Source organism: Ciconia boyciana, chromosome 6, assembly GCF_034638445.1.
Source record: "Ciconia boyciana chromosome 6, ASM3463844v1, whole genome shotgun sequence".
Taxonomy (NCBI): domain Eukaryota; kingdom Metazoa; phylum Chordata; class Aves; order Ciconiiformes; family Ciconiidae; genus Ciconia; species Ciconia boyciana.
In genome coordinates this window covers 7,293,157-7,307,540 of record NC_132939.1, presented here as the reverse complement: position 1 = coordinate 7,307,540, position 14,384 = coordinate 7,293,157, and the positions used below count along the sequence as shown (strand labels likewise).

The window sequence follows — 14,384 nt, the reverse complement described above, 5'->3', positions numbered from 1 at the left end:
CTCCTCACCTAAGTATGTTGAGATTCAATGGCTGCAAAGCACTTTGGAAGCTTTGATAGCATGTTCTCCAAGACATGTTGTACAAGTGGAGAGTCACAGCGGCATAAGTACCAGGTCTCTCTGCTCTTGCAACTTCTAAGTGTGTTTTTTCTTCTCTAGAACTACTAATTATCTCTGATAAGACAGCTCTGCTTTTGATTTTGAATAGGATGGTGACTTCTAGATAATCTGTCGTGTTGTGCAGAGATTTGAGAGAGGGAGAACACTTAGCTGCTTTCAACAGACTAATTGGGTAATTTAATGTTTCTCGCTTTAACTTTCTCTTTCCTCCCCCTACCCGCAGCTATCTGAAGAGAGGCTCTCCTTCCCTGCAGGGCAGTAGGATCTGCTTATGTGAAGGGACAGGTATTGAAGTTTTTCTAGAGAAGTGTTTATTTAATGACTGAAATCCCATATACAAACCTACCCTTTGGAGCTTAAGGGCTCTTACAGTGAGAACAGCATGCTGGCAGGAAAGCCACTTTCTTCACCGGGGCTGTGTGTGCATGAAACAAGACACCCAAGCGCGGAGCAGAGGAAAGTTAGGTGGTGTTGGGCTGGATTTTGCATACTTCTGTTTATAGGCATGTCTGGGCTATTTATGTGCTTATATTGGTGGGGGAAGGGGGGAGCTAGTCTGTACACCTAGAAAGCTTTTTTCTTCCTCTTTAAATTATTACAAAATATGCATGTATCCCTCAGGAGTCCTGAGTATGAGGAAGCTGTTTTGCTGAAACCTGTCACATTTTGTTCTGATACAGCTATTAGCTATAGTTTAGATGTTGGCCCCATCTGATTTTTATGACTGCATAAGTACTGGGCCACCTTCACAGCTGGTATAAATCTGTGAACAGAGCACTATGGATTTACACCGGGCAGTGACTGTGTCCACCAGAATTGGGTTCACTGGAACATACTGCTTCGATGAACCTCGGCGGGTTTTGTGGAAATAATTTCCCATGATGCCACAATCTGGTGGCAAGTATGAAAAGTCATGAACCAGGTAAACTGCATTTTTAATTGGGGAGAGGAAGGACCCAATGTCCATGTAATTCACAGGAATCACAGCGTAATACTCCGTGAAAGAAATTACACCATTATACAACTAGGAGAAGGCAGGAGCCTGATAAATTAATTTTTTCCTGCAAGGCTGCAGGTTTTTCTTTATGTTCCATTAAACGTTTGTACCTTTAGCAGTACAACTAATGAAGCTTGTTTTCAGACACTTGCATCTTTGCCAGATATACCTCCTCACCCCCTGTAGTAATTCCAAAAGCTTTTCCTCTGTGGAGCTTGTGAAATGAAAGCAGCAATACACAGCATTGTAAGTCTGTAAGCGGGTAAGCCCGTACACTGGTGTTTGCCTGACTAAGGATGGAGGAGGGGGGGAGCTTATTTGGGTGGGTCTCAGCTACTTGCATGCCAGTTACAACATGTGGCCATGGAAATAGTGTTGTCCGTGAAACTTGTATCCCTCTATTGAATCTGGTTGAAGCTGGCCCCCAAATTTTTAAGATACATTAGGGATAGAGGCCCAGGCATAGCAATTGCAAAAGTCTTGTTTCAACCCACTTAGAAGGTGGAAAAAAAGCTGAAAACTGTAATGCTTTGAAATCTGTGGTGTACGGCATCGTCATAGTAAAATATCACTGATGAAAAAGCACTTTTTGCCAAAGTGTTTTCAATACAGTTATGTTAACATATTAACATAACTTTCCAACAGTGTTATATCCAAAGATAAAGCTGTTGTCACTGCAGGACACATGCAGGGCTGGCTGCCCAGGGAGGTGGGTTAGATTCCTAGTGAGTACATCCTTGTTAAATACAAATCCTTCATTATTCCATTAATGTAGGTGGCTTTGCAAACTTACAAACTTCTGCTCCTGGTCTGGTTGTTCCCATGTAACTTTGGACTGGAATACTCCCAGAAGCTGCTCTGGTACCTCAGTGTAAGATTTTATCCCTTGTCCTGTCTATGGAAAGTATTTCCATGGAGATGCTGTGCTAACAACTGGACTGAGCGTGTGTTGAGAGAAATTTGCACACGAGGGCGGGCAGCCAAAAGATGAATGATAACACCACTGGCAAATGCAGGCATATTGTTAATACCTGTCAGGGCTCTGACAACAGGCATTTCCAGTTTCTGGTTCATGCACATCACAATGTACTGATCTGCTTCATTTCAAGGACTGACTATGGCTAAAAGCAAGGTATTCTCTTGCAGCAACGCTACACGCAGTCAGGGTCTCAGCAAAGGTAAGAGTCTTGCAACAAATGGGTATAGCCCTTGCTCTCCTCCCTTACCCTAGAGAAAGCACTGCCTGCCCCAGCCGTGGGTAACTGCTCCATCTGATGCTGATGCTTTTTAACCATTGATTTTCCTTGGCTAGGCTTCACTTATGTTCCTGTTGAGTGCATAATGTTCTATAGGTCCTAGGAAGTTTGCCACTTGCAGCAGAACCGATGGGTGCGTGGGATGTTTTACATGCTGTTCAGTAGTTTATAGGCACTCGTAAGATCCAAGCTCAACTGGTACAGCAGCTTCTGGGTTGTTCCAGGGCGGCTGGACACATGTCACAGTACAAGGGATCCAACTCACGCTAGTTTGCATGCATCGTGCTCCGTTCTGTTCCTGCTCTCGGGTGCCAATTATCCTTGACTTCAGTGGGAGCTTCATGTGTGTACTTGGCAGAATAGCTTAGTCCTGTGACGATTCAGTACAGTATTTCATACCAAAGAGCCCTAGTGAAATGGAAGACAAACCACAGATGCTGCTCAAAGGTCTGAGGTTCTGCCCTAACATTCTTCGGCGCACAGGTTGAATTAGCATTATATAAAGCTCTAGTGGCTACCGAAGCAAATGATTTCGGAGAACTGTAATTATCTGCTCCCATGGAGGAGCCAGATAGTATCTTGGTACGGAGTAATTACTTCATGGGGTGGTTTTGTGGTTGTTTTTCTTGTTTTGGGGGGGGGTTAGGTAGCCTGTTCTATAGGTGAACTTTCCTTTCACAGAGGTTGCATAATGTTACTTCTGAATGAACACAGTAATGGCATGAATGTATCTTGACAAATACTCTAAAACAGATTAGTGCCGTTTTCTAAGCCTGAAGTCAGTTTTGAAATTGGAATTTGCTAATGCTTAGTTTTTAGGCTTGGAAGTCATGTCTTTACTGTACAGTATTTCTGGCATGGCAGTAGCAGTACGGCATGTTACCCTACCCATGATACTCCTGGTGGGCAAAACGAAACCTGCTGGTAGCACTTTTATTTGAGGGGGACTTTCACTGCATACCTTGGTGTTTTAACATGAAATTTTGGCAAAAACTGTTGTGGCAAAGCATATTGTGTTTGGTATGTATAGTGGCATGCATACAAGCACCCTTTTAGAGCTGAGTTTCTTTGTTTACAGCAGGGGTTGCAAACCCCCGTGCAGTTTGAGTGCCCTGTGTGTGGGACGCTGTACAAACAGCTGGAAAAGCAGTATGTGTGTCACTGGCTCAACAATCGGTTCCCATTGTAAAAGTATAAAAATAGTGCACATCTGTTCTCTTCCATGGGTGTTGTCTCTCTGAAAGCTCTGATACCATCTGTGAGTCTGGCCTGCTATTCCTTCATTTGTGCATACTGCCAAAACTCATCCTGCCTGTTTCCCGGTATGGGCAGAATGGGTCTGAGATCCATCCGACAGAAATCCTACTGGGAACTCCTCGTAGTCCTGCACTTGGCCAATTTAAGTATAAGCATGCTTGTAATGAGGAGACTGTCTGGTCTGTGCCCATCAGAGCAGCTGAATTCTCTTTCTCAGAGCTTTGAAGCAAGTGTGCCCTTTGCATGGCTGTTTGAGTGTCCGGAAAGGTATGATGAAAGTTTGTAGGAAACTCTGATACATAACTCTGTGAAAGATCGGGGGTGTAATGTCATGGCATTATTATTTTGCCATTATTTTCTTTGAGTTCTTTCCCACCTCTGGTTGACAGGAGAAGTTGTGATTTTTGTATTCATTGGGGAGAGAGTCTGATAAAACCTTGGAACCCCACAAAAACTCCTTGTAGTGCTTTAAACAGATGCATACTTCTCCAGAGCCAATGTAGGCATTGCTGGAGTTTCTTTGCTCTCAGAAGCTGTACCATAGGCAATATTTAGCAGCATAAGGTGAAAGCAAATTTCTTATGTTAGAAGTTGTAGTTTACAAACTACGTGTACATTTGCTTGCTATTTATCTTAGTCTTCAAAGTGGTTCTTCGTCTCTGCCATCTCTGGCATTATGGCTAAGTAGATTTTATTACTTCAGGGAAAACCAACATGAGAATAAAAATAAAATGGGTTTCTTCTTCCTGACACGAAGAACCAACTTACAAGAATACAAATTGGGTGTGGGTGTGCATGTGTGTATATTGGGGGGAGGGCGCTTTATTTTCAGTAATAAAAAGTAATTATATAGTTTGCTGCGTAAATAGCCGCAAGGATAACCAGAGTGCGTCAGACATCCAGTTATGCATGTGTTAAAGGTTAATACTATTTGTTCTCAGTACATTTAGTCTTTGCAAATCATGTGCTGACATGCATCCCATTTTAGTATCTGTTCACACACTCCGGTAATGATGCGTAGAGCAGGAGCTCATGCCTGTGCCATTCAGTAGTATTTAGTAAACTGAACTTTTGTATAAAGGTCTTAGAAAATGGCAAGGCAGAAAATGAATGTCTTCTTGCTGCTAATTTTATCTTCCACCGCACACTCCTTTCTGGAGATTAAAGCATTATGAATCTATTCACTACTGAAAGTTATTTCAACTTTCATAGCACATATCAGGATGCAGAAAAGCAAGTACATGTTCACAGCTGTTCCTCAGGTCTCTCTGCTGGAAATACAACCTGTTAAGCTACTACATTTCTGCTTAAAATAACTAAAAATAATGCAATAAAACGATTAACTGGTGAATCCTCATTAAATACAAATACTGAAATAAATAGTACAGCTAGATAATTGACCGCATATGTAAACTAGCTGTAGATAATTGACATGACCTTCATTTAACGAGCCTCCTTCCCATTAGTGGAGACGACTGCCACAGTTATGTGCCCTTATTCTAGCTGTAATTGTATGGACTTTATTGAAGTACAAACTAGGTCACGTCTTCCTGAGATCTGGTCCATGGTGGGTGACCTCTTTTCATTGCTTCAGCTTTGCTATGCTGCATAAGAGAAGGAGAGATGTTCTTGCAGCCATGAGAATGGATGTCGTTCAGGAAACCAGCCTCAAATGCTATTTTGACAGAGATGCCTTGTGTGACCTGAGGGAGTAGCTTAAGGCTAGGTCTCAAGGAGGCCAGCATACATCTATTTTAAATAGCTTATATCTATTTTATAGAAGTTAGTAGGTGTATACAACAGTGTATGGGACAGCAATTGAATGCAGATTTCCTCTCCTAGAGAAGTCTTTGATCTCTTATGCCTAGTGACATAGCTGAACAGGAGGAGTACAAAAGCTGCAGCCTTTAGTTGTCATTCCTGGAAGGTGGGGAGTAGAAACCTGAACCTCCTACAGCTGAGAAGGGAGGGGATGGATGCACCATAGGACTACAGACTGAGGCTGTATCATCAGTGATTTTATGTTGTATTTTTCTAGCTGCATGTCCGACTAAAAGTGGCCATGGCTACTCTGTTTTGTCTGGCATTCAGTTGTATTGATGCCCTCAGAACATGCTGTGTCAGCCAGGTTGCTCCAGTTAAGAAATACTCGGCACTGATGAGCCTCCATGGGAAGTAGGTGCTCGGTCTACCAGGATAGCATCAGGCATGGGTGCACACAGAAGTACTGGGACATCTCCATGCAAGGCCTCGTAGTGGTGGATGAGCCCGGCATGGAAAGGGGCAGTACCTTGCTCAGTAGTAGCATGCTGGGAAACTAGGAAAATGCAGCTTTCTCCCATGTTCCCACCCCGGTTCCATTTCCACGCGGGGTGGTATGGCGACTTCCTCGTAATCGGAAGGGTGTACATAATCTGTTAGTGTTTGGGGTTTACAAGGCACTTATTGTAACAGGACAGGCAGTATCTTTACTCTTTGCAACATAATGAAGGTTTGATAGCTGGGGAGCAGAGGAAAAGGACTGGAAGCTGCCATCCAAAGTGTTTCCAATGACCTTTTTGGTGCTACATTGGGATATTAGTCCTGCCTCGCTAAGTAAGAGATGAACCATGCATTCATGAGTCAGTCCAACAGTAGCTGAAAGGCTGTGTGTTTCTACCCATTGAGTGAGATGATTTAAATCTTATTCTGCTACAGCATGATAAACTAGTAGATCTTGAGCAATTGCTATGGCCTCTAAAATGAAGAGATTTCCCAGGTGTTAAAATATTACTTCCTCATATTAAATCATCTGATATCATTTTGCTGCCAAAGACAACGACTGTGTATATTGCTCAAGTCACTGTCAAGATAGAGAGAAGAATCTCTTCACATCGGGCTTGCACAGTTCAGCTTAGTCTGGGACTCATTTACAAAGAAGTAGATGTTTGATCTGTGTTTGCTCGCTAGCAATACTCCATGTGCCTGCGCTGCTAAAGCTTACTTTGACATACTATTCTTCGGTTATAAACGGGAGGAAGAGGGTTGGCTTTTAGGGGAACACATTTTGTTGCATGTTATCAGTATGTTATGTGGATAATGGCTCTCTTAAAGTTGTTGATTTTCAGAGCCTAGTTGTACATTGTTTCTTGCTACCCCAGATAATAGTGGCGGTCATATGTCATTGGATGGGATGTAAATTGATCAAGCTTGACAGCAGTTTCCTTCCTAAATGGAAGGCAAAATTGATTCAGGAAGGATTAATTTAATGTGAAATGTAAAGTACTGTTAGATCTGGTGACCCACCAGCCATTGGCGGAGGATGCTGAGGGCTTAGTGAAGTCAATTGGTGAGGTTTCTCTGCACCTGTGTCTTTGTCATTGTAAGAAAAATGTCCATGCAAACGGAGTTGCACAGCCACTATTCTATTCATTTCACATCCCTCCAAGTTCACTGCTATCATAAGAAGTAAACAGCCCAATGACAATAGTGAAGGATGTGGGCTGGTCCAGGAATCCTTCTATCCTTTGTTCACCTACTTAACTTGAAAAGCAAACCTTCAGCCTCCAACTGGTGCACTTAGCTGATGGGTGCAAGCCTCTCCTTCTCTGTTTTGTGCTTGTCTTGGTGCCTCTTGTGTTGTGTCCTCTCTCTTTTACACTGGAAGGCCCTTTGGGGTACTACGTGCTCAGACAGAGTCTGTCCTCCAGAGTCCAGATATTGGCTGGGACCTCTGGGCACTACTCTAATAAAAATAACAGGAACTTGATTAGGAGCCAGAAGATCTGTGTTCTGTTCACTGCTCTGGTGGTCACATAGTGCAATGTGGGTGTTTGGGGTTTTTTTCCTTTTAAGTTTTATATAAAACAATTCTCAGAAGAGGGAGTGTATGAATATTGTTCTTTTTGTTGCCTGTTCCACTGGCTCTGCATTTGTATGCTAGCTGAACCACCCCTTCTCCCTCTCGTCTTGTCTCTCCTTGTTTGATAAAGGAAGACTGATAACCTTCTTCCTTGTGTTGTAAATCATCTCTATAGTGTCTCTCTTCCTCCCCTTTGAGGAAGAAATCTGTTATTACTCCCTGTAGAATGTTTTAAAAATCCTAGGATGAAAAAAATCTGCAAAATATTAATGTTCTGCATGGTTAGAGCAAACACTATGTTCCTGTGAGTCACAGATGTCAGGTTTGTTTAATCTTAATAAATCTATGCCACAATAACACTTTTAAACAGGAAGAGAGATGGAGGGATGAAGGAAGAGTTGTGCGGGGGTAGAGAGGATTCTTGGCCAAAATCTTGTTTAGTGGGGGGCTGGGGCTGAGGGGGCATGGACACAAACCCAAACATTTCCCACCCCAGCCCCCCACTTCATTAAGTAAACTTTGAGGCCTACATTTTGGGCACTGCCTTTCTAGTACATATTTCATTTTCTTTGTATGTTTTATGATAGATTGTCTTTCCATGTTTGAGTCTTAAGAGTACTAGTTTCCCACAGCATATTTGCAGGAGATGAAGTAAGGCTTTTTACATAGCACCCTGTTGGCAAACAGAAATAGCATTTACTCCAATGAGTGCTGCCAAGTATGAGGTACTTCCGAATGAACTTCAAAAGCTCTGAAACAAGCATTAGCTGCTGCTTCAAAAATGTGAACAATGCCATTGCTTTCTAGCAAGCAGAACTGGTGAGAGCAGGGATCGGAAGGAGGAAAAATAACAACTGGATGTGATGGATGTTGTAGTAGCACTTGGGATCAGACAGAAAGCATAGCTCTCTGTCATTGCAGGATTTGGGGGGTTCTTGTTGTAATAGTACCTAAAGTGTGTACTCTGCACTTGAGGAGGAAACGATTTCTACCCTGAGGAACGTACAATCTATGGAGACGTAGCAAAGCGCTTGGGAACGAGCAGTCATACAAGCCCAGGCTCTTGGGAGTGCTGATAGGAGTGAGTTGTGCTGATTCCAAGGCTGGTGAGGAGTTTTCTTACTGGCACTCTTTCCTGGTGCTACCCCTCCATGCTCAACGAGGACAGAGCCAAGGGTATACATAAGCCTCAAAGCATGGCCCAGAACCTGGGGCAGAATGTTCTGTGGAGAGAAAGAGGCAAACTGCTGTGTTTCAATATGGCAGTAGGGCTGGTTGTGCATCTGGTTTTCATGCTGAGCTCTGGGCTTTAACTGGGTTCAGATAGGTGCTTTGCCTGCTTGAGAACAGGCGGTATGGGGCTCTGGGAAAGTATGGTACAGTGGTTCTGGTACTGTCATTTCAGTATAGCTCTTTATCAGCTCTGTAGTCCAGCAAGTCCCTTCCACGGCATTCACATGATGCAAGCAATCTTTCCAGCTCAGATTTAGTATGGTAGCAAGCATACTGTCCTGGACCATTTTCTTGTTCTATATTTATGCATACATACCTTCTACTTTTAGATGAGGAATTGACCTGCTGAGACCTCAGAATTTGTATGGCCTCTTGCTGCGTTTTGAAGGTTGCTTTCAAAATACAAATGCAATTTATCCTGGTGCTGTTCAGTTTTTTGTGGATAGAACGATGAAATATTTTTGGCATAGAGAGACCTTAAAAATCAAATATTTGCATTTGCACTTGAAATGGAAGTCTTGCCTTTCACGCTTGCGAAGCAGCCTTTTACTGCTGAAATGTTGCATTGCTAAATAGCAGTTCTGCTTTTGCTGTTACTTGAAATAGGTGTAATCAGTCAATAAATAAGGAGTCTGCGTAGTATCTAATTTAATACTACAGAAAGACTTTGGCACGTAAGAACTCTGACTTGCTGGTATCAGTGTTGCCTAAGCTTTGGCATATCCTTTATCTGAAACCCTAAATCAAAGAACACCCTTGTACAAGAGTATGCTTTATCACTGGTAATGAGTTGCGGCTACATGCAGCAGATCTCTGCAGGAAACGCGTAATGTCTCATGACAACTCAGGTGAATTTTTATTACTCCATCCCTTGTAAGTTAAATCTTTTTTTTTTTTTCTTGTTCTTGTCCTTAACAGTTCCACCAAGTGAGAAGAGTGATGACCATCCTTTTCCTTACTATGGTTATCTCATACTTCAGTTGCATGAAAGCTGCCCCGATGAAAGAAGCTAGTGTAAGAGGACAAGGCAGCTTGGCTTACCCAGGTCTTCGGACCCATGGGACTCTTGAGAGCCTAAATGGGCCCAATGCTGGTTCAAGAGGACTGACATCACTGGCGGACACTTTTGAACATGTCATAGAGGAGCTTCTAGATGAGGACCAGGACATCCAGCCCAGCGAGGAAAACAAGGATGCAGACTTGTACACATCCCGAGTCATGCTAAGCAGTCAAGTGCCTTTGGAACCCCCACTGCTCTTTCTGCTCGAGGAGTACAAAAACTACTTGGATGCTGCAAACATGTCCATGAGGGTCCGGCGCCACTCCGACCCAGCTCGCCGTGGGGAACTGAGCGTATGTGACAGCACGAGCGAGTGGGTGACGGCAGCAGAGAAAAAGACTGCAGTGGACATGTCCGGGGCGACTGTCACAGTCCTGGAAAAAGTCCCAGTACCCAAAGGCCAACTGAAGCAATACTTCTATGAGACCAAATGCAACCCCAAGGGGTACACAAAGGAGGGCTGCAGGGGCATAGACAAGAGGCACTGGAACTCCCAGTGCCGAACTACCCAGTCTTACGTGCGAGCTCTCACCATGGATAATAAAAAGAGAGTTGGCTGGCGCTTTATAAGGATAGACACTTCCTGTGTATGTACATTAACCATTAAAAGGGGAAGATAGTGGATTCGTGTTGTATAGATTATATTGAGACAAAATTATCTATTTGTATATATACATAACAGGGTAAATTATTCAGTAAAAAATAATTTTATGGACTGCATGTATAACTGAAGTTTATACAGTACAGTGGTTCCACAATCTATTTATTGAACATATCCATGACCTGAAGGGGAACAAAAGTCATTTGCGCACAAGTTTAAAAAAAAAAAAAAAACACCACCAACAAAAAAAAAGAAAAACAAGCAAACAAAAAAGTCTGCATAACATTCCTCTAACATTGTGGTTTGTCGCCGTTGCCAAGAATTGAAAATATAAAAAAGTTTAAAAAAAAAAAGAATAAAATTGCATGCTGCTTCAATTGTGAATTGATGATAAACTGTCCTCTTTCAGAAAAATAAATTGAACCAAAACATTCCGTTTACATTTTAGACAGTAAGTATCTTTATTCCTGTTAGTATTATATCTGTTTACTGCTTTTAACTTCTGATAGCGTTGGAATTAAAACAATGTCAAGGTGCTGTTGTCATAGTTTTACTGTTTCTCTCTTACTTTTGAACTCCCATCAGATTGAAAAAGAAAAAAAATCATTACCTTATTCTGGATTAAAAACAAATTTGTTTTTTGTATGTTGTGAAGGTGTTTGCAATAGCAATCCAACTACTGACAAAAAAAAATAATAAAAAAAAAAGAGGCAACTGAAAAAGAATGGTGATGTTCCACTTCACATTGTTGAACTACAGGCTTAAAGACAGCACTTATTTAACTGTATGGCAACATGCTTTTTTGGGTTATTTTCTTTTTTTATTTTATTTTATTTGCTGTCTTTTGAGACCTGCATTGCTTATACCATGTTTGTTTGTGTTTGGGTTTGTTTTTTTTCCCCTTTCCTCCCTCTGGAAGGATGTTGGTTGTCATCTTTAAAATATTTCACTTACCATACAACTGGAGCTTGTCATATAGAAAATATTTGACAGAGTGTCGAGAGCAATGATTTTCCTGTAAGAAAAGACTTGGTGAAGCACAACCAGAACGTCACTAGAAAAGGGTCTAGCAAGATGATAGCGGATCTGGAATCAGGTTGGTCACGGGACTGGGTAGCTCACCCAGTTCAGGGACAAATAACGGTGTTTTGGGTTGACTGCGGCTATCCAAATCGTAGTCGGCACTGCATGTGGTCCCGTGCATCCTCTGAGAGTTGCCTTGTACGCTGATGCGGGTAGCGCAGCCTTACCCTCCAGAGCTTGTCTAGCAGCCCCGGGGCTGCAAACCGTCGCCTGCAAACTGCAGTGGCATCCCTGCCCGAAGGAGCCCCGAGAACGAGCTAGAGCATGAGGCAGAAGGAGGCCCTGCCTCTAGCTGAAAGCAGTTAGCGTTTCTGTTTGTGTGGCTCTACCTCTGCTGTCAGCCTTATTTCATGAAACAAATACTGGCATAAAAAATTCTCTTGAAGGAAGTGAAGAGCAAGTGCTGGAGGAGTTGGCTTAGCGTTGCTTAGGTTCTGATAGATGTATTTAGCCCTGCGCTACCCCTCTAACTATCCTGACAGAAGTATTTCTAAAAAGGCAGGTTGTAAGCCGAAGAGCGAGGCATAGCGCTTGCACTGACTACAGTGGGCAGGGAGGCAGAAATAGCTCATTAGTGAGCTCACTGAAGGCAGATGCTATATTTGTAATTCCTGTAGATGAAGAAAAGCAGCTGAAGGAAGAGGAAAATACTGCAAAACATAACTACTTCTGAATGCTGCAGAATCTGCGTTAGTCTGCCTTGCTGTTGAAGTTAATTAAAAACCTGGACTGGGCAAAGCTTGTTTGAAATACGATCCCCCATGACAATTCTCTTTGAAGAGTATATTTGATGCTGAGTTTATGTCATTACTAGTAAAACCCATGCTGGAAGCTAACAGAGACACCTTCAAAATCAACGATTTCTTCTACTTAGGGTAGAAGGGCTTCCCCTTCCCTAGGATAACTGACTGTCGAAGGAGAACCATCCCGACTGTGAAATGAAAACCTTTTGCATTGGCCACATGCTCGCTGGACAGTGCATGAGGAGAGAGGGTTGTCTGACCCACCTGAACTTCAAACGCCAGCCTACCCAATCGATTGCAGAAATGAAAAAAAAAGGTCTGAGAAGGTCTCAAAGGTCTGAGAGGTCGCAGAAAGGTCTCGAAACTTCAACTGAAGTATTCTTCATGCAAATTAAGCATTGGTGTAATGGAGAATTTCATTTCACTCTGGCCAGGACCTGTATGTGTATTGTAATTCTGTGCATTTAATAACCCAAACGTGGCTCAGGAGCTATGCTCAGCAGTATTCCTGAACTACAGCAGAGAGGTGGTGTCATGGTGGCTCCCCTCAAAACCAGGGCTGGTTGCTTAGGAAGGGGAAAGGATGATGCTAATGAGTGAATAGCAGATCATTCATCTAGACTGGAAAAAGAAATGATAGCTAGGACATGGCAGTAATCTAATTCAGACACAGGAATAAAAGAATTCCCTGTTCAAATAAATGGAATTTCCAAAAGAGAAGTGTTAATGCATAAATCACGCCAGAGAGAAAGTTCCTCATTTCCCAAAGTTAATTATGGCAATATCCTCAAGTCAGAAGTCCTCACCTGGCACAGGGAAGTGGCAGAATTGCAACAGTGGGCTGGTAGGTTCAGAGGGGTGACAGGCAGCCCACGCGGGCGGGGGACTAAGGGATGGAGCTGAGAACCTACAGAAGAACCCGTGTCCTGTAACTACACCTAGAGCGATATGCCCCATAATACGCCGATTCTATGCCTACTGACGTAACGCGAAACTGGCAATTAAACCGCAGTCCCGTGGCTCTCGCCTGCCTGGCCTAATACATCCGTGATCGCAGGCTTGGCGGTTTTAGTTAAAACAGAGGTGGCGGGGAGGGGGTGGTTTTCTTTCCTGTCACTTAATTAAACTCTTGCTGTGGTCTGTTTGTGACAGAGGTATATCATGCATGTCAGCAGGCCTAGTGCTGTGTTAAAGTAAAGACTCTTGCAACTGTAAGTTAATGTCTGTGGCCTTGTTCTCTATTATTCACCTTGTGTAACATAAATATTTATTGTATATTTATATAATTTTATGTTTTTGGGGAAAAACTGAAATTGGCATTAAAATTTAAAAGCAACTGCGTCATATTGTAAATATAATTAAGCTATATTTAAGTGTACTGATTAACATAATATATGTTTAACTATAGAGTTTTTTATGTTTTTAAATATATTTTCAAAATATATATATAAAACTTGGGGTTTTTTGGGGGACCTGTGACTCTTTTCTCTAATTGTAAAACAAACTTGAGTTTTACTATAAAGGTGTGTGTTCTTTGTTTTAAAACAATTTTTACTTTATTTTAGCAATAAAATCTCACTCAGAGGGCAGCTAGCCCCCTGTTTCAGAGCTGGACAGTTAGCATTGGGAGGGGAGGGGTGGCAAGAATTTACTTTCCATACAAGTTGGGGATACTCGCAGAATGATGCATTTCCATTTAATTCTAGCACATAAGTCCTCGTGAGACTAAAAAAACCCATGAATGACACATATATATGATTTTATTCTGCCATAAAATAATGAGCGTAATGGAAGTGAGGAGGAGGGGTTACTAACCTTAGTAACTAAGGAATAAGTGAGACATAAACTCAATAGCTATAGTCCAGTCATGTACCTGATTTTTAAATGGTATCATGTATATTTATATCCCCTGCGCTGAACTTATTTATGACCCCACGGAGTACTAGGAATGGAATTCCTTGGATTTAACATATTGTTAGCATTTCTAAAATAATATGCTCTACTATAACTGCCAAGCCTTTGTATATTTAATTATCCCATAGCCCTAGAACAATCAATAAATCTTCATGATGAATAGAAAACTTTCATATAACTTTAGGGGGGAAAAAAAGCACAAACCCAAACTCTTAAAAAATTCCATTGCTGCAAATTTCTCAAGAGGCCAGTGCCAGCACCGTCTCCACAAGAACTGAG

The 14,384-nt window shown here is 42.2% G+C and overlaps 1 protein-coding gene across 4 annotated transcripts in view; it reads left to right on the top strand.

Moving 5' to 3' along the window:
• BDNF (brain derived neurotrophic factor) overlaps positions 1-13,529 on the top strand; it is a 41,885-nt gene extending 28,356 nt beyond the window's left edge. For all 4 annotated transcript variants that reach the window (XM_072865536.1, XM_072865533.1, XM_072865534.1 and 1 more), the window contains exon 2: positions 9,623-13,529. In XM_072865536.1, the coding sequence (XP_072721637.1) occupies positions 9,644-10,384 (741 nt within the window). In that variant the 5' untranslated portion in view covers positions 9,623-9,643 and the 3' untranslated portion in view covers positions 10,385-13,529. The remainder of the gene's footprint in view (positions 1-9,622) is intronic.
• Positions 13,530-14,384: the final 855 nt, after the last annotated feature.